The 19,682-nt window shown below is 42.6% G+C and overlaps 3 protein-coding genes across 4 annotated transcripts in view; 2 read left to right on the top strand and 1 right to left on the bottom strand.

Annotated features, from left to right (window-relative positions):
- The first annotated feature begins 801 nt into the window (after positions 1-801).
- LOC148426690 (uncharacterized) lies at positions 802-7,680 on the top strand. Of its 2 annotated transcripts, XM_088410769.1 has the most exons (4): positions 802-1,567; positions 1,655-1,862; positions 3,334-4,304; positions 6,317-7,680. In XM_088410769.1, the coding sequence occupies exons 1-4, from the start codon at positions 1,409-1,411 to the stop codon at positions 6,881-6,883; spliced, it is 1,905 nt and encodes a 634-aa protein (XP_088266895.1). In that variant the 5' UTR covers positions 802-1,408; the 3' UTR covers positions 6,884-7,680. The 2 variants fall into 2 exon arrangements, with proteins under 2 accessions (XP_088266895.1, XP_088266894.1); XM_088410768.1 differs by having other exon boundaries at positions 802-1,862.
- Positions 7,681-8,126: 446 nt separating this feature from the next.
- On the top strand, positions 8,127-12,098 carry LOC148426689 (uncharacterized). Its single transcript, XM_088410591.1, has 3 exons — positions 8,127-8,311; positions 8,408-8,597; positions 9,180-12,098. Exons 1-3 carry the CDS (start codon positions 8,273-8,275, stop codon positions 10,427-10,429), a joined length of 1,479 nt encoding a protein of 492 aa, XP_088266717.1. The 5' UTR covers positions 8,127-8,272; the 3' UTR covers positions 10,430-12,098.
- LOC148426688 (discoidin, CUB and LCCL domain-containing protein 1-like) overlaps positions 10,969-19,682 on the bottom strand; it is a 17,723-nt gene continuing 9,009 nt past the window's right edge. The window contains exons 6-15 of the mRNA XM_088410590.1: positions 19,407-19,540; positions 19,299-19,336; positions 18,959-19,150; positions 16,829-16,941; positions 16,571-16,742; positions 16,417-16,503; positions 16,239-16,332; positions 15,276-15,313; positions 15,089-15,196; positions 10,969-12,648 (exon numbers count right to left, since the gene is read on the bottom strand). Coding sequence (XP_088266716.1) covers positions 12,251-12,648; positions 15,089-15,196; positions 15,276-15,313; positions 16,239-16,332; positions 16,417-16,503; positions 16,571-16,742; positions 16,829-16,941; positions 18,959-19,150; positions 19,299-19,336; positions 19,407-19,540 — 1,374 coding nt within the window. The 3' untranslated portion in view covers positions 10,969-12,250. The remainder of the gene's footprint in view (positions 12,649-15,088; positions 15,197-15,275; positions 15,314-16,238; positions 16,333-16,416; positions 16,504-16,570; positions 16,743-16,828; positions 16,942-18,958; positions 19,151-19,298; positions 19,337-19,406; positions 19,541-19,682) is intronic.

Below are 19,682 nucleotides of genomic sequence, written 5' to 3'. Positions count from 1 at the left end.
TTTTTTTCTGTGGAGAAATATTTATTTATAATTATTTATTTTAGAGAACAGTCTGACGCTTCATGTTGATTGTTTTTTGTGGACAAATATTTCTTAATAATTAAGTCAATTATTTATTTTTTTGTGAACAGATCTCTTCTGTAATCCCAGGGAGGACGCTTTGTGTAGTGTTTTTCTGAGGACAAATATTTATTTATAACTATTTCTTTTTGAGAGCAGGGCCGACTCTTTAAGTTGATTATTTCTTGTGGACAAATACTTATTAATAATGAACGTATTTGTTTTTGATAACAGAACTCTTCTATGTTTCAAAACAGGACACTTTATGTTGATTATTTTGTGGACCAATACAAACAACGTTTAAAACTTTTTTTTTTCAAACCAAAAAATGCTTTGCAATGATTAAGGGGTGCTTGGCTGAAAACATATTTCAAAGGGGTTACGTCACTAAAAAAGGTTGAAAACCGCTGCTCTAAAGTCCCCCCAATTAGTCAAAACACGACATTTTGATTCGCTTGCAAGTGTCACATGATCAAACTCAGAGGACAAATGAACCGTAATTGGTAGTGACTTGAGCCCTGAGTAACTGTGGCGTAATTTTTTGTCGACAGCAAGTGGCAAAATACTGTAATTCCCTCTTCAGCTGGATAAAAGCGGATGAATTCTGATAAATTATTCCAACAAGGCAAGACGCCGTGTTTTACGAGCGGTTACCGCACGGAATGTGAATACTGAAGGCACCAAGGACTGGGCTTTAAAACCTGTAATACCATTCCGAAACAATAGGTGCGCCCTCATGCCCACTCTCTACTTCCTGCCTTTGTGATGCCTTGTTTTCATCGCGCCCCAACTCGACTAAGAGTTAAGAGTTCACTGTAATTGCCTCGTTAAAACACATCGTTTTGTTATATAGCCGGTGGACTTCTTCCTGTTTGGTTCTGCCATTTATTCATGGACTGACTGTTGACCATTCGGGCGGTAGACCCAGAGCATACCAGAGGCAGGTGAGCGGCGTGCTTCTTTCAGGTGGAGTCCTGCTGTAATTCCAATGATGTTTTCCACAAAGAAACGTCGAGAGAAGGTCACGCTTGACGGGCTAAATATCCGTAGAGCTGTTTGACAGGTGCGGCTAAAGATTTGCTTACAGCAAGCGTGTAGCGAGAGCGCGCTGGCTGTGAATGTTGGACGTTGAGGGCAAGCCTGGCGATTGGCCGTTGTGACGACATCTTAAAGTACAAAGAAACAGTTATGTTGAAAGAGACGATTAAGGGATAGAAGACCTCGAGCCAAGGAGTTTTTGTGTTCAACAGCGGTTGTTTCACACGTGGCCACAAACGAGAGGAGTACGGTTATTTTAACGAAATCTAACCAAGTAATTGCTTCTGCATTCCATTCTCCGGCTAGCACAATGTCTGTGCAATACACAATCGATATCCAGCTGACCGAATTGGGCTTTCCCGACGTCCTCCAGACTCAGGAAAGCCTTTCTAGGTCATGTGACGACTCACAGTCACCTTGTCCCTCTCCCGCTTTGACCACCCCTGACCCACCCAGAGGATGCCAGCTGGTAAAAGCCCAGCCGTCCCAGCATCTCAAAGGTCAACAGGCCAGAGTCTCACCTGGGCAACAGGACCACGCCTCACCTGTATTGCAGGAGCCGACTGTTCGCATCACCAACCAGGCATCACCAAGTCAACAGTTGGAGAATAGTGGTCCGACGACACCTCTGCAAGGCGATGGAAACAAACCACCGACGCCCCAACAGCAACCGGAGGAGACCGACTCCGATGATAGTGATGTTTCAATGGCCGGCCAGGAAGATGAAGAGGACGCAGATGAGGATGAAGAGGGGCTTGACAATGGTAGGCTGTGCTTTCGATGTGTACATAAATAAGTTAAGCATTCATTTTTGTAGTACGTTTGATATTGAACAGTATAGTCCAGGGCATAGACACTACACCCAGTAGGACAAAACCCTGCAAATATGACAAAAACCTGAGTAGTTGGCATTTCCCTCAAAAGATTTATTATTACCTATCTGTCAAAATATGGTGCCAAAGAACATTTTTACATTTTCTTCCATAATAGGTGGACAACAAACCTCAGCTCTAAGGCGGTAATTTGCTAGTAATTTGTGTAGGCAAATAATGTTGACGAGATAAGACAATACTTACAACACTAACATTGATTTTAGCCTGGGTTGTTTGTGGAAACTCCTGAGAGTTTGCAAGCCCACGTGGGTTCTCTCCGGGCACTCTTGCTTCTTCCCACATAAGGGTTAGGATTGCATGTCAGGTGTATTGTCCATAGTTGTGATTGTGTGCCCTACAGTTACCTGGCAACCAGTTCAGGGAGGCCCCCGCCTACTGCCTGTAGACAGCTGGGATAGGCACTAGCGAGCCTTGTGGGAATAAGCGGCTACAGAAAATGGGTGGATGTTTGAAATGATATCTGGTGTTTCTTTTTTCCATTATTTTTAGTTTTAGATTTACTGAACCATTAATGGACCAATAGTTGTCAAGCTTTTTTTTTTTTTTTAAATCTTTCGCCTGTAAGTTTTTTTTTATATCTAATACCCCAAAGCAAGCACAAATTATGTTTGGATGAAAGAAAACACAATTAATCTATAATAAATATACATATTGACAATATGTACTTCATATGTTTATGCAGACTGGTGGCATGCACTTGTCATTTACCATAAAAAAGTAAAATGAGCTGGAGTACACAAGTTTCATACTCCAATTAATTTGCTCTTCATTTGACCAGATGTATAGTTCCTCTTGCCAACGTCTGACTTATGTACGTGCAGCAGGACGTGGGCTTTTAATTTGGTTTCATTTGCATTAAAAACAGCATTAAATACCAGTGGGATACAGACTAATTTGATACAGACAAATGTAAACATCTTTATTTTAAGTGGAATCAAACACATTTGAACTAGTCACAACAGGGCTCAAAATAAAGCCTGACTACTCACCCTCTGAAGATGCCTAGCGGACGTGTAATGCAGAGCATTTTTCTTGGACGCTTTTTGTGGTGCTCAAGCACCGCCAAACTAAATAATTTTAACATTGAAACGTAGTATTTTCACAATAAAATTACAGCATCTCTGACCCCAGAATTGCTCATGAGGCAGAGAACCCAGGAAGGTGTTCTGCCTCTATGGCAGTGCTGTCATCTAGCAGCATTTTCTAGGTATGCAATTGTTCTCCTTTGCAATGAACTGTGCTCTTTGTATGAAATTCCCAAAGCATCATTGTTATATTGTCATGGACAAAAGACAACGAATGCTACAATCTCAAGCCTCAACCATCCTTGTCTTCTCGACAGAATCAGCAAATTCTGGAGACTACGTCTGCGGCGTGTGCGGAGTGAGGTTTCCCTCAGAATTCAAACTGCAAGACCACATGAACCTGCATACGGGAGCGCGCCCATACTGCTGCGCCGAATGCGGCAAGCGCTTCTCGCAGATCCAGAACTACCGCACGCACCTGCGCACGCACGGCTCCAACAAGCTGGACCGGCCGCACTGTCGGATCTGCCTCATGTCGTTTGCTTCGCGTAAATCTCTGGAGCATCACCTGTCCATCACTCACTTTGAGAGCGAGTTCTATGAGTGCGACCTATGCAAGCGCGTGTTCACAGACCTGAAAGCCTGCAAGCATCATGTGGCGTTGCACACCAACAAGCCCGAGGTTGTCTGCGAAAAATGTGGACGCCATTTTACCCAGGCCAAGTCCCTCATGCGCCACCAAAGGAAAGCGTGCTACCGCATCTTCAAATGCACCGATTGCTCCGAGACCTTCAGCAGCAAAGACTTGTTGCTCAAACACAGCTTCTCCCACCTCGGCCTGTTGCCTTACACGTGCATAAGGTGCCGCTGTCATTTCCGCTTAGCCAAACTCTACCGCCAGCACAAGTGTGAACCCGAGCGCATCCACTGTGTGGCGTGCCTTAGAGAGTTTTCCAGTCAAGGGGACTTCCTGCGACACAAGAAGGACACGGGCTGCTGGGGCAGCCATGACGCGAAAGGGGACGAGATCCGATGTCTGGAATGCGGCCTCAGCTTCGGCAGCTCCGAGGAGCTGAAGAAGCACGCCGGAGCTCACCAGAGGGTCCTCAAATGCGCAGAGTGTGGAAAGGGATTCCGCTCGGCCTTGTTGCTCATGTCCCACATGGGCGGCCATGCTGGCAACACACCTTGCCTCTGTCAGACCTGTGGACTGGGTTTTCCGCATCAGCAGAACTACAACAGCCACCTCAAAACATGTGGACAAACGTCCCCGCCTCCCAAACCTGCGGTAAGTGCTGTCACTTTTGCACAACTAACTCATTATTATTTCAAGAGCTTTAAAACTATGGTTTAAATCTCATGGGTTCGACAAATCTTTTCAGTTTTCATCACAACCTTTCCTGGTGCTTCCCACCCGATGCCACCATCTTAAATTTCTGTAAATTTTGGATGATAAGATGCAACTTTTTCTCATGATTTGAATTCTGTGGCTTATACAGTAGCAGTGCGGCTTAGCTGCAGTTTTTTTTTTTTTTTTTATACTAGCCACCAAGTCGCATTCCACCAGTAAAGCAAATATGTGTCCCTGTTCAAGGTGTTAATTATGGAACCACTATAAATACAACTGAAAAGATTTGAATCAATGGCGGTGCTCCAAAAGAGTTTTCAAAATTTAGTATTCAAAGTTTAAAGTTTATAAGTTTAAAAAGATCTCATATGAAAGTTTGTCACGTATAAATTTGATATGTATACATGTGTATGATTGTATATATGAATTTTGTGCAATGGGTTTATATGTTCAGTAAAATAATCAATTGAACAAAGGGAGACAAGAAGAAGACATTAAAGTTGATTTTGATTTTGAACTGCCAATTGCTTGAATTCATAGGCTTGAATCATCGCCATGCTGCTCACAAATGAGGAAGGCAGTGCTGTGGCAGTGCTGTCAGTATTTAGGGGGTTTTGTCTTTCGTTCATACTGTGCCCTCTCACAAACTTTTATTATTTGTAAAATTGTATTATTTGCTCTTAGGAACTTTGAAGGCTTCACTGCATCATTTTCCCAAGCGGGTCGCTGCATATTTTGTAGAGTGTGTTTTGAGCATGTGAATCACCTGTACCAACTAACCTATACTTTAAGCAGAACTATTAATTATTTTAAACTTATAAAAAAAAAAAAAGTTTTTAAATTGGCAAAGGTCAGAAGATTTTTTTTCACTGACACGCTGCAAGTTCACAAAGAGTTCCAAAGAGTCGACACATTTTTGCAGGTTTTTCTTTCGCCTATGTTAAAAAAATTTTAACATTCAAAAGCACTTTATTGTAAAACAGTCGTTTTGCTTGTAATGAATGAACATTAGGTATTTTCAGGAATGTCAAAGTTATTGTTTTACTTTTGGAGGTTTTATTATTGAAAAAAAATAACTCAGCTAACTCCATTCTATTTACATCTAGTAGCAGATGAACTCTTGTAAACTTGCCACCAAGCTTCAAGGAGAGTCACCTGCACAAATATGGATATTTACATTGTTTTTCTTTAAAAAGTTCCTCAATGATTCATTGGAAAAATAAAAAATGTTCACTTTGCAAAACCAAATTCCAACACTGTATTAGATGTACATTTTGGGTTTAAAAAAAAACACCCTGCTGATGTTACCTTGAGTGCAGTGCTCAAGGACAGAACTTAACCTTATATGTGGGAAATTTTGAGGGTTTATGTTGGATGACTATCGAAGAAAAAAATGAGACTGATTTGGTAGTTTAGGTCATGAGAACCAACGTCTTGAGGGATCGGCCAAAGCTCCTGTAACAGTCTTTCCAAAATATTCATGTTTTTTTATTTCATGATTTTAGGTTAATTCCAAGATTTTATTCAAGTATATACTGTATTTAATACAGGCATAGAAAAATGTGATTAATCATGATTAATTCAGGGAGGTTTGTATTTTTTTTTAGTTAAAATACTCTGACAGCCCCCAGTTATTTTATTCATTATAGTTTTTTTTTTTTTAATGAATTGGCTAATTATTCGTTTAGCGGAATTTTGTTTTATCAAATAACTGCATCTGCCTCGAACATTTCCAGAGTGGTTTTGCATTTTCGTGAGTTACTTTTGCGCTACCGTATCATGTTGACAGAGACGAGTGATTTGAAATGGTCACAGGCGAATGCACCTTTCAAATTTGGCATTCTTTCAGACTCTGGTGTCAAACATAGTAATTTTTATAAATGACAAAATAAACAGCTTTTGTATGACAGGGAGTGTTTATCTGTAACAGTTATTTTTGTGTTCCATTGTAGAGTTCTACAAAGAAACACACTTCACCAAAGAAGGATAACCTTGAGGCAAGTACCACCGCAAATGACGCCCTGAATCCAGCACCGGCACTCCCTGAGCCTATCCAAGTGCAAAACAGCACTACTGCATCTGGCACCAACTCTGCAGTTCTCCAGGTCGCGACCGGGGGTGGGCTTGGCCCAGACGGTTGTTGGAAGCTCACCCTTGACAAAATTCCACCGCCTGGTTCCAATCTCCTCCTGTTGGTTCCCACAAATTCCGGGGCTCTGACACTTCAGCCTGGCATCACACAGGTAGTCCCAGAAGTCCAAAATCTAACAAAGCACCAAAAGTTTCCTCCCCGTCAACCCCTCGCCAATTGGCCTATCCAAGATGCCGAGTGTGAGCCAATGGATTTATCCAAGAAAGCGCGCTATCCGACATCTCCTTCTGCGATTAAAAGTGAGCCAGAAGAGTTTGAGTTGTCCAGAGAAGCATTGAAACAAGAATTGAACAACGACTTTGTTATGGATCTCTCCACAACATCCCCCACAATAAAAAGTGAGCCTCAGTCTGCTGACTCGACATAGACGCCTTAAGAGGACATCAAAATGGAGCTTGATGTTTTTGTCGTCACCCTATAATACAATATGATGGGTTTACTCAACAGACTCCTATATAGTATGATATTTAGCGTCCTCGGCAATACTGGTATTGTTTTAAGTATTTGTATATTGTTCTCACTGTTCTTTAAATAAAGCATTCCGCCTTTGGCATATTAGGATCTTTTTTTATTTCTAAAGAAAAGTAGTACTCCTTGGAGAGTTTCATGGTACTATTACATTTCTTGCTCAATTTGTACAAGAATTTGTTTTAGTTCTTTAATAAGTGAGAAATAATGAATTACATACATGAACTGGGTTTCTTATTCCGCAATACTTGAAAGAACGTTTCCGTGATACAAGTTTCAAATGTTTGTTTATTCCTGAAAATTCTACAAATAGTTATATATGACGTAAACACTTTGAAACGACCGACGGTCTGGGGAAAAAGCACGCATGTTGTCATTTACTTGGGTTACAACAGATGTTTGTTATGTCTGTGGATCAAACTGAAAACTGGCTGATGAGAAAGTTGTCACCAAATTGTGTAGTTAACAAACAATGTGGTGTGCTTTGGATTACGGTCTGCTGTTATTTTACGAGCGATCACAAATATGATCATACCTGTTTTAGTGTCTACTCAGGAATAGGGCTTGAGACTTACATTTTAGTGCATGTGGTAATTTTTTAAGCAACGTTTGTTGTTGGCGGATGAATGTCGTTCAATGTACAGTACACTGATTTCACAAGTCACTGTAGCACAAATAAAGATTTGTGGGAAGGAAGATTTTGGGTCAACGTGATATTTCACTTACCACCTTCAGAGTCAATAAGAGTAAATTTGTGTATTTGTGATACACTGTAAAAGTAAGCACATTGTACACTGTATGGCTTGTGTACCTTACATGGTTATTCATTTATCTATTTTTGCCAGAAAATGCTGAAGGACTTGACATGATTGTAAAGAGCAACCACAAGCCATGAAGCTTAGTTTTGACTACAATGGTATTTAATGTGCCGCAACACAAGTGAGGTGACGTCATTTGCTTCGATAGGACATGCTAGGATATTATCAATTTCATATTCACATAATGTATTACTCTAGATACCTAATCATGTGATACAGTGCTCAAAAATCATAGCATTTATATATAAAAACAAAACAAAATACTTGTGTCTGACGTCTCAACAGACGCAACACCCCTATCACTTCCGGTCACATGTTCGAAACCCCGGAAGCGCGACATGCTTGTCAGCGGTATTGATGCTAACAGTTCCATTAAAAAAATGATGTTCATCGTATTTTATTCGTCGCGTTTCTTGTACATATATATCAAAGTAAAGCAGTCGATTTGAAACCAGTTGTATTTGCGTATAATGATGGACAAAGACAACGGTTGCGAGTCTAGCGGCACTGTAAGTACCCCCCGCCCCCACCCCCCTCACAACAATGCATGCTTGCTAACTTGTGTCACTCATTTTGCTTCGTGTTGCACCATCTAACCATCCAAGCACGCCCACAACAACTGGATCGAGATGCACCAGTTCATCGGCGATCTCCTGATGTCGTCTGGGATGACCTCGAAGGAGCAGCCCGACGTTCTGAACGTCTGGAGCATGTTGGGAGCGGAGACGCTCCAGCAAGCGCGACCACTGCACGACAAGACCGAGGCAGCGCTAAGGAAAAGCAAAGCCAGAGATGGTCAGTGCGTTATTCACCACGAGAGTGATTTTCACGTTCCGTAATTTGCTTTTCAAAGTCAATAACTAATTTAAGATTTAAGATTTTTAAGATTTTAAGATTTAAGATTTTTTGTTCTGTATTTTGTTTTTCTTTAAAGGGGAAACGTGTAAGACCGTTTTTCATTAAACATGATTAAATGAATGATATAATTATGTATATATATATATATATATATATATATATATATATATATATATATATATATATATATATATGTATATGTGCATATATATATGTATATATAGTGTGTGTATAATTGTGTGACATACATACATTTGTGTATTTTTGGTAAACTCCCCAAATTCTTAACAAAACACATTAACCTCAAATACAGTTGGGTCAAAACATATACCCCCCAATTTTCTTTTTTTTTTTTTTTTTTGTTAATTGCTCGACAGTCGCTGATGCTTCAGCTTCCCTATCAAATGTCCAAAAGACTGGTATATTATATGCATTCATATTTAGATGTTTATTCATCAAATTTATAGAAATCCAGAAAATTCCAAGAAATCAATAAAATACTCCTGTTATGTGTGCCAGATGTACGCCACGTCTGCACCTGCCCCAGTTGCCCTTTCTCCACTCCTAGGCAAGCCTCAACCCCACATCTGCACTCTGAGGCACCAAAAGAGCACAGCTCCACCAGCACCAGCGCCAGCGCCAGTCCTCCTCTCCCGATGGACTCACCTGAATCCTGCCCTGAAGCCAGCGGCTCATCTGAGAGCAGACCCGCCCCGGAAATGCCGCCATCATCCCGACTTGCCTCCTTGAACCAGCTTTCCTCCATGTTCCCTTGCTCTGCCTTCTGTCACACGCACCATCACTTCCACCACCACCACTGCCCAATCAGCACGTGCCTGCCCTGCCCGCAACCCCCCTTCCCCTGCTTGGCGGCGTTGCATTCCCGCCTGAACCAGCGTGGGCCCGAGGAACGGGACCACCCAGCGACACCGCACCCCTGCATGCACTGTCCCGCCTCCTTCTCCAGACCCTCGCAGCTGCTTCAGCACCAACGATCCGAGCACGTCCACAAGCCCTCTGGGTTCCTGTGCACGCAGTGCGGGCGCACCTTCAACTCTCACAGCAACCTGCGCATCCACCTCCATGTTCACACGGGCGCCCGGCCGTACACCTGCACCGAATGCGGCAAGGGATTCAGCCAGTCGGGCGCGCTCAAGATCCACAGGCGGATCCACACGGGCGAGAGGCCGTACTCCTGCGGCTTCTGCGGGAGGGGCTTCCCTCACCTGGCGGGGGTGCGAGCCCATCAGAGGATCCACACGGGGGAGAAGCCTTACCGCTGCGGCCAATGCGGGAAGTGCTTCACCCAATCCGGAGCCCTCAAGATTCACATCCGCATCCACACGGGTGAGCGACCGTTCATCTGTGACATTTGCGGCAAAGCCTTCTCCAACCGCTCCGGGATCCGTTTCCACAACCAAACGGTCCACGGTCTGGTCCCGGAGCAGGCGGGGACCACGGGTGTGCAGCTCGGGCGACCTCGCGCTTACCCGCCTGCCAATCTGAACGCGGCCCACAGCCCCGACGTCAACGCTCTTTCACAGAGTGCCAGTCGATCAGGATTCCCGCCGCTCGGCGGGAACGTCGGCAAGTGTCCGACGGAAGGAGAGGGCGCCAGGCCCGTTTATGCGTGCGAGGACTGCGGGCTGCGTTTTAAAGACGCGCTTTCGCGGAACAGACACCAGAATGTGGCGCACTACTCTGCGGAGGAAGGGCCTCCCAAAGACGCAAGCGCAAATGAGAGCGTCAGCCATGACGGTGGAGAGTAAGTATTGACAAAATACAAAAATATTGCTTGACCTTTCACAAGAGAATACAGGGGATCCTCCAAAGTCCGCAAAATTCTGGTCCAACCATAACTTTCTGGCATGATGCTGTGTGTCAAAAATCAAAACAAAACAAGGACTTCAAACATTCACAAGAAATGGCAGTTTTCGAAATATTTTTCTTAGATATAGTTTTATGACTGCAAACAATATAGCTGTATAAGCACACAACAACGAACTGAATTTAAACCCAAAGGCAGAAATAGTCTAGTTCAATATATGGCAGTGATTGCCAAAAGTGTTAGGACTGCCGCTAGCGGTACACATGCACCCTCTTGTGGTGCTCAAAAGAATCACAGATTTAAAAATTCAAAATCCTGCTTTAAGTTACAGTGGCTCCAATTTTCTTCAATCCAGTACAGTGGATTTGCTCTTGATCGGATCATTTAATCGGTTGAACAATAATAGAATAAATAACGAATATTTTATTTTATTAAAATTTTATTTAACTTTTTAAACCGGATATTTTTTCCAAAATGACAGTGCAATAATAAATAAACTTAAGATTCAGTTACAGATTTAGTTCATAATATTAATTTATTAATAAATTAAAAAACAAAAGGGAAAGCGTATTTTTCATTCATAAATTCTTATTATTACTCCAGTCATTGATATCAAAATATTCATTAAAACATCTGTACAGTTCGTAAAAAAAAAAAAAAAAAAAAGTGTGACTAGGGGTTCCACTGTTTAGTTCAGACTTGTAGGAAATGCCATATTGTATCCAAATATCAGATGATATGAGCTCGAGCATCTTTGCTGATAAGTATTAGCAAGAATTCAACAGCATTACTAGGTAAACCAGCACAATTTACTGGCATCAATAAGGTAAACCAGCACAATTTACTGGCATCAATACTTTATCTGTAGGAATCTGAATGGTTTAAAACCCATTATGTATCAAAAGTTGTGATCCGTGATGAATTTTTGATATTTGTGCTCGCATGTTAAATAGCTTTGTTGTGCCTTACAAGTGAAATGTTCTCACCCTTTTTAGTTGTGTATTCTCCAAATGACACTACAACGACCTACAAATTAAGGCACTTTTTATGCAACCAGTAGTTGCACTATAAAAATGAGCAAAACAGCTGTAATTAACAACAACAACAACAAAGCACAATTTGCAGATGAATGTTCATGTAAATCTTAAAAGACCACTACCGCACATAAAAGGTGACTAAATTCATATATTAAAAAGCCCGTGTTTGTGTGTGGGACATTTTTGTACACTTGTTTAAAAAAAAAATCGTGGAACTTCTTACATATTTTTTTTTTCCTAGTATGGAAACAACATAAAATCTCAACATGTTTATGGTGCCTTTATGTGTCAAAGTATTTTATTTGAAGCATGTTAAGTACATTACACTCGATACTGTACAAACGTCCGTCCAGTCTTTTTCAATTTTAAATCTCATTAGAGCCACCTAGTGGTGTTTTAGTACATGGCCCGTTGGCCACCATACTTCCCAGTGCATCACAGATGGAAGAAAAGGTGACTGTAAATAAGAATGCATTTTCACGATATTTGTTTTGCTGTAAAACCGTTTTATGAAAGTGCAGTGTGACAAACAATCTTTCATCAATAATTAAAAAAAAATACATGAGCTTTTAAGGGGTGCAATATTGTGTTATTTACATTTTGTTCTTTCAGACACACTCCCACTGTGTGATCAACTTTGGGTTCTTGTGTAACTGGAAATCCCTACGTGTCGCCTTTGGTCCACTTCGGACAGCTCGGTCCATCTTAGTTGTTGTGAGTTGGTCTCACAAAGGTTCCTCATAGTGCTGCATTAAAGAGTAACATGACTTGGGCTCGGCGTAGATGACGCTGGCTGGTCGTGGTGCGTTGGCGTGGGCGGCGGGAGTGCAGTAGCCGTTGTCCAGCATCCTATGGGAGGGGCAGTCGTAGCTCCCCGAGGGACCGGCCGACGCAGACATTGGGTGCCTGCGTGCGTTGCCGTGAGTGCCCTCTGCTGAGGGTGGGCACTCCTGCTCCCCGAACGGGGTGGCGTATTCGGGCTCGGGTGGAAGTGGCTCTGCATATTCGGGCAGGTTGCTGGGGGAGTCGTAGTGGCTGAGCGCAAAGGGGATTGTGTAGCCCTCGTCCGAGGAGGGCCGGAATGTAGAGCCCACCTTCTGTCCAAGAGCGGGCTGGGCATAGTCTACAAAAACATCACACCTTGTGGTCAAAATACCGTAGGTGAACATATTAACTTTACTCAAACCTTTATTTGTTCACAGGATAAATAAACACTTGAAGGGAGAAGTTCATTCCACTAAGAGATTCCCAATCTATTCCAGTCATTGTTCATCATCACCACTTAGCTTAACACTTTACTAGGCACAGCGACCACTTTCGGCCGATAGTCTAAATAGTCAATACGTCCAAAAGCATCCGTACCAGCCATTGCTTAAATTCTAACGTACTCCTAAATTTCTTTAAAATCCTGAAAATTCTTGCCTGTGTCGGACTTAGAAATTGAAAAACGTGGGCCTAATAAAGATCGTTTTTGCCTGTTTAGACTATCGGCCAAAAGCACCCGCTCTGCCCAGTAAAGGGTTAAATAAATGCTTCCCTCAACTAAGTGCTTCTTAGAAATTTAGCAAGTGCCCAACCTCAACTTGTAATCACTGTTTTACAGAAATCAATATTATAACATTAACTGTGAAGCTCATTTGACTGCTGACCAAAACAGCAGCACCTACAAAATCATGTAAACTCCTGTTATCAGGACGCAAAAATAAATAAACGGCGGACTGTATACAGCCCTAAAATACCTCAGGGCTCAATGATTATGATAACCAGCTGCGCGCTGAACGATTGATGCAAACGAAAATGTGCGTGACAGCAGCCAACCTCAGTCCATTTTTTTCCTTATCCACTTTCATTTACATGTTGAAGACGTAAAGAGAGAGTCAGGAAACAAGATGTAAACAGCTATAACTTGGCGTAACCTTCCCAAGATGACACGATTTCGACAAGATGGTTCACCCTCGCTTGTGTGGCGGCCTCTCCGAAGCGACGTGAAGAAAAGGAAGTCATTGTACGAAGGTAGGTCTTCAGAAACAGGCTTCACAACAATTCTGTTGGATCATCTGAACAAGTAGGATCCAAGTGATGATGTGACAAGCATGATAATGCCAGCGTAGTTCGCACAGGCTGCCAATGTATTATTAGCAGTTTTGTCGCCACTTAACCCTTGCAGCTACAGGACCAAAATAGCAATCAATCAACTACCACTTCTGTTCCCACACAGATGGGACAAAACACAAATCCCACAAGACAAGATGTCTCGGGAGATTTTTGGCAAAATTTGTAGTGTGAAATAATACGTAATATACTTTTTTCCATTTTCATACTTTTTCATTGAGAAGACTGCAAGCAAATTATCTAGCAGTTTGTAGGAATCACTTGCAGAGGCTCTTTGTTGAAATTGGGATATTCTTTTTAAAACTGCTTACAGAAATCATTGCACAGAACGAATTACACATTTGAACACGTCATCTGTCACATACACTACAAGTAAAAAGCAAGGTTCGTTGAGCTTAATTTACTCGATAATTTTTTTCGATCTTGCATTTCTTGGCTAAGGACACATTGGTGTAAGATGTCACTTTGCGATGCCCATTGGTTACTTGAATGCCGTCACCTACCAGGCATCCCAGAATGCTTTGCTCAAATATGTGCAAGATATTTAGTCATTCAAATCACATTTAAAAAGCACAAAAATCTCTTAATTCTAAACATTGCTTTTGACTTTAGGCCAATGAATGTGTTAAGCAAGATTGTGTACAGTATGCATTTCAGTTCATGACTCTTAAAGTCAGTTATTCCTGAGTGCATGTATGTATACTTGCAGCATGTGCTCTGAAGTATATGGCGATTAAAACATTTGTCAGAAATTTGCAAGATTTACCCGGGTGATAAACCATTACCAACGGTGTCAGGTGACACAGTCATATTAAAAATGTTTTTTGCCATTCGGCGGTCCGTGACAGTCCGTCAGTATTGATGGAGTGCCCGCCTCTGTGTACCGTTTCTCTCACTGCCATGCGAAGGAAGTCAGTTGAACAGTGATCTTCATTTGCTGCCAGGCCACCAATAAACTCCACCTCCCAAAACTCACTCTTGTGAAGAGCCTACTCTGCTGCCTAAGAAGTGGTAGTGGCCAAGACCCCCACAAAACCTACAACGGCCTCAATCCATGAGACTTTTTAATTAGACAGACTGCGCCGGATGCCGCTTTGTCTTTAGCGTCGCCCCCCCCCCCCCAGTCCTGTTTATCACTCTCAATGAGGGGGCCCCTTTCGGGGGTCAAGGGGTGCAGGGAGGACTGGTGGGAGGCGGGGCGCGCTCGGGCTGAGCGGCCTTTATCTCGCGCCAATTAAAGGGTCCCTTTCAGAGGGGCTCTGCGGGCCAAAGAAAGGAATGTTTAAACTGTGACTGGGTGACGAGCTAAAGAATGGAAAGCCCGCGGAGAGAGCCGAGAAGCCCCCCCCGTGACGGCCTGCTTACAGCGGGAAAAACCAAGAAAGCATTTGCCGTCCAAAAAGAACTGGAAATAGCATCGTGAACAAACACATCACTGATATCATTCTGACCATTGAGTGGAGGGCTCGGTAGGTCGTCGTGGATATTTCGCTCCAGAGGGTATGAGATGAGCTCTGATGGAGGACACGGGAGAGCTTTAACCTGGAAACTGTGGCAACCTGCCGAACATAAATCACAGTTACTCTTTAACCCCGATAAACAACATTGGCGTCAAGTTAAGGGAAGAGGCACACTTACTCGTTGGCACCGAGTACTTCATTTGGGAAGCCTTTTTCCTGCGTGAAAAGAACGCGAACCATCACATAACAATTTGACAAAATCTGCATAATGTCTGTTAGGGATGGGCTGAAATGAGATTGGGCCCACGAGAACGAGACTATCAAAGTTTATCATATGAAATAAGGCCCATAAATATTCTTGTTTTCAAAACATTTTTTTAAATTGAGCTGACTGCAAGAAATGCACTCTAATCGGTGTTAGCAATAAAATAGCTTGTTCCCTCCACAGACAGTGGCTGGAAAATGTCATCTCGTGATTACAACACTAGCTCAAAGCCAAGCAAGATACTTTTAACATTGATTAAACAAAGTGGTATGCGCCAGTTTTATTACTGTAATCATTGAGAATATAGTGAGAGGAACAATAACATCTTATATTGGCCACATCGGGAGTGAGAATGGGCTCCCTGAATTCACAAATTGCAGGGCACGCAGGGAAGAACAACCAGTCACACCTACATTTTTCATTTAAATTTGTCCGATTGCTTGGAATTCCACTTCTCAACAGTACATGTTATCCCAATTTCTGTGGTCCTCCATCAAAGCAGACCGATTATATTTGTCTTGAATCCAAACGAGACATTTGGTTTTACTTGGAAAATCAGATCAACATGTTGGCCTATATTCTCACATGATTTGGTCCTAACCAGTAATGGAATCATAATTTGTTCAATTTTAATTGAACTGATGACATGTTTTTGGATAAAGGCATCCAAAGTAGAACATATAAATTCTGATTCTGTGATTATTCAACAAAATAATTGGCAGAATAGTTGTTTATCCAAATAATCGCTAGTCTCTGACTTACTGAAAAAAAAAAACTGGTACTCTCTGCAGTTAAGTCAACAAAAACCCTTGGCTAATACCGGCGAAAATCTGGTATATTAACAAAAAAACAACAACGACAACAACAAAAAACAACCTTCTCTTCCACCAGACTCCAGCCAACAAACATCCAAAGCACATGATCAGTCCCAGGACCACGCCCACTGCGATGATGACTGGTTGACCGGACCCTGCATAGCCATAAGGAAGTCATTTGTATTTACAATATGCTGTAGTCTGTGCACAATAAGTCCTATAGCAGTATATGCACTCACTCCGTCTGGATTCCACTAAAACGGGACTTTCTGTGGAACAAGGAGACGTATTTGGAGTGGCCGCATCAGCTCCGCTGAACGGAATTTCTATTAGGCAAGAAAAGCAGATCAGTAACAGTACGGAAAGCTTGAAAAAGACGGCCGCTATACGTACCGTCAGGTGAGCCAGACCTGGGCGTGACCTTGACAGGGCAGCCCGCGATTTGGATTTGAGCCGAAACTCGGCCGCGCCAGCTCTGAGGCCGCACGCGGACAAAGCGAGCCGCGGCGGGAGGAAACAAGCTGTTGAGCACTCTGGGGTGACCGTCGGCAAAGGCCTCAAAAACCTTGGGAACGATAGATCGACTTTATTCATCCCGTGGAGAAAATGATATGCCCCATCAAGAAGAACAGTTCATTTCTCAAAGCCAACCTTTTCTTCTTTGCTGATAGCATCTTTGTAAACTCTCCAGCTCTTTCGGTCTCTGCTAAAAAGTAGCACGTAGGATTTGATGTGGTTCTCATTTGATCCGGTTGTGATCACTCCTGAAAAGAGAACAATGTTGTTTCTCTTCACGTTTTGCCATTCACAATGTCAAACTTTTTTTTTAACCGAGAAATCGGAAGCACCACCTCTGATCTTTTTGAGTTGTCAAGCAAATGTGAAGCCTCGCTAAGGAGCGCTTCTTTTTAAAAAATAAGCGGTTTCTCAATTTCCATTCACGTGCAACGTTTCGAGGTCACCGACGGCACGCAATCATCTAGGTCCCACAGGCATGCTCGGTTGCTGTTTAACATTTGATTATTTTGTATTCAGGGCTTGGAAGTGTTTTCATACATTTAGATTATTTATGATGTTACCAGTGTGTTAGCATGGGTCAGCACAAATTTGGGTTGCGCCTCTGTTGCCATAGTGACAGTACTTTGTCATAAACCAAAGTACCCTCTTTAGTCACTCTATAATTTTTTTTCTTAGTGTACACAAAAATGTTAATGCTGTGTATACCTGCAAAACAGGCCGCCAGCCCAATGCGAAGGCCATCTTTGAAGTTTACCAAATATATAAGGGCATAAATACCTTGGTACACTTTTATTTTGGATTTGTTCCCTGTAACATGATGCAGCCGAACAGCTTCATTCGTCTTTCTACTGAAACTGTCGCTCCAGACTGTCGATACGAACAACACAATGTTTTTTCTAAACCGCGTTCAATTGCCCATTTGGGGCACTGCCTTAATTATTTAATTAATGACTTAATTACACTGGCAATGACATACGGCACCTGTTGTCAAGGAATTCCAGTGGCTCGGCTTTGTTATAGCCGCTTTGTTTCTAGCAAAATTTAGCTGCTAGCTAGCAGTGCTGGAGTGCTCCACATAGGCTGGCTTGATAGACAGTAATTACTCTGCTCACTTTGATGCTGTTACTACTGACCACATTTAACAAATCACGTTGACACAATGAAACAGGAAATTTGTCTCATAGACCGACTTTTATGAAGCGATATTTGTCTTAAAATCTAATGTTTATCAAGAGTAGCATAATGTGTTGCCAAGCACATTTTATCCATGAATCCATCCATCTATTTTCCACCACTCATCTGGGTTCGGGTCAGGTCGCAGGGGCAGTAGATTTTGAAGGGAAGCCCAAATTTCCCTCTCCCCAGCCACCTTAGCCCCTCCGAGAAGATCCAGAGAGGGCATCTGAGATGCATTGTCACTCCATTGTGTCATGGGTCGCCCCCCAGGGCCTTCTCCCAGTAGGATCATTGTGACATGCAAACCTTTCCACTAGGGTAAGGTAATTGCTTATGGAAGGGAGCTCAGTTTAAATTGAAGTTAAAACGTATTGATTGAGAATTTTTCATATTTGGCCATGTTATTTGGTCTTCCGTGTTTCTGATATCCGAATACCAAAAATACAGGTGAGCTGCAGTCCTACATGTGAGCCTGTGTTTAATTTATTGTGACAGTGATAGGGTGCTTTTACATTAGCATCCCTCAAAAGTAATTTTTTTCCCATCTCTTTTGCAACATACTGCTTGAAAGAGCGTCACATCTTTGTAAATGTGATTGTCTTCCACTGGACCCTTTTCTTGTCATACTGACCCTTCTCATGAAATCCTCCTATGCGGGAATGAGTCACTATTCAGTTTTTTTGTTTTGAACATCCGCGACAGGGATCTAAAAAGTTGCTAAATACAGTGACAAAATCAGTGTGTTAGCAGCAATCGTATGTTTGGAAACTAGCCCTTTTCGGTCTACAGCCGTGGTGTTGATGTAAACGCTCGTTGGTGGGATTGCGCTTTGAACTAAAGGCGCCGCTAGAAAGAATCAATTTAAAGGTAAATGTATAAAACAAATCCTAGTGACAAACACACTCAAATGAATGATCAATTACAGAACTCTTCCTTTTGGTTCCAATTTGGAATGTCCACCGCTGGCTTTTAAAGGAACAGCATGCTGCTATATTCATCAGGGTGTGGCTTATAGACTACACTTGTTCAAGTGAAAAAGGTTGTAAAGACGGCTTATTCTACTCATAAAATTAGGTCCATTCCTACCCGTGATGGTGCTCTTATCTACGAGTCCGAGCTCCACCCAGGGCGATGGATCGTTCCGCTCTGCGGTCCAGACGAGCCCCTCGTGTCCAGAATGCACATTCCTGGTGGACCAGGACGGTCGGTGCTCTTGGCTTTCTGCGTCCCCAAAAGATGTGGCGTTTACACCATACACCGGGAGGACGTTGTTACATTCTGTTGAGCAATCAAAGGAAAGGATGGGATGCTGGAAGGAGGTTGTTTCAATGTGCTGAAATGTTTTATAAACAGCCGAGAAATAATATTTAGAAATTGTAAGACGCGTTAGAATGAAAACATGTGACTTGAAGCCATCGGGCTGTACCTTGTGTGAACAAGAGCTTCTTTTCAGATAATGACCCCCTGTCCGAAGAGAAGTCAGTAATGAACATCTTTACAATTTGGAGCGTGTTAACACTTGTAGTTTACGGACATTTTTGAAAGGATCCCGTTGGAAAAGGTCGACTCGTAGAGCGTGAGGCTCCTCCCGCGGCTCACGCTCACGCGACCTCCGAGACCGTCGGACGTCGCTCCGGCGTGCACGGCAGACTTACAAAGCACCGATGTCTATGGCACAAGGAAATAACAAAACAGTTTTGCACAAAGCTCTAGCAAAAGTTCAACATTGAGAGTTTAGCACCTGAATCTAGCAAAGGCACATTATGTCCACACCTGCGCACCAAAATGACTTCTGAAACTCTGTTTCCAC

Source organism: Hippichthys cyanospilos, chromosome 3 (genome assembly GCF_059441005.1).
Source record: "Hippichthys cyanospilos isolate Australia breed blue-spotted pipefish chromosome 3, RoL_Hcya_1.0, whole genome shotgun sequence".
NCBI classification, from domain to species: Eukaryota; Metazoa; Chordata; class Actinopteri; order Syngnathiformes; family Syngnathidae; genus Hippichthys; species Hippichthys cyanospilos.
Note: the sequence above shows the minus strand (reverse complement) of the source record. Positions and strands in the feature narration are given on the sequence as shown.

Excerpts from the sequence above, each read along its gene's own strand:
- LOC148426690 (XM_088410768.1), top strand. The coding sequence starts at position 1,409 with ATGTCTGTGCAATACACAATCGATATCCAGCTGACCGAATTGGGCTTT. Across the intron at positions 1,863-3,333 it reads TGAAGAGGGGCTTGACAATG|AATCAGCAAATTCTGGAGAC; the intron begins GTAGGCTGTGCT and ends TCTTCTCGACAG. Across the intron at positions 4,305-6,316 it reads CCCCGCCTCCCAAACCTGCG|AGTTCTACAAAGAAACACAC; the intron begins GTAAGTGCTGTC and ends GTTCCATTGTAG.
- LOC148426689 (XM_088410591.1), top strand. The coding sequence starts at position 8,273 with ATGATGGACAAAGACAACGGTTGCGAGTCTAGCGGCACT. Across the intron at positions 8,312-8,407 it reads GTTGCGAGTCTAGCGGCACT|CACGCCCACAACAACTGGAT; the intron begins GTAAGTACCCCC and ends TAACCATCCAAG. Across the intron at positions 8,598-9,179 it reads GAAAAGCAAAGCCAGAGATG|ATGTACGCCACGTCTGCACC; the intron begins GTCAGTGCGTTA and ends TATGTGTGCCAG.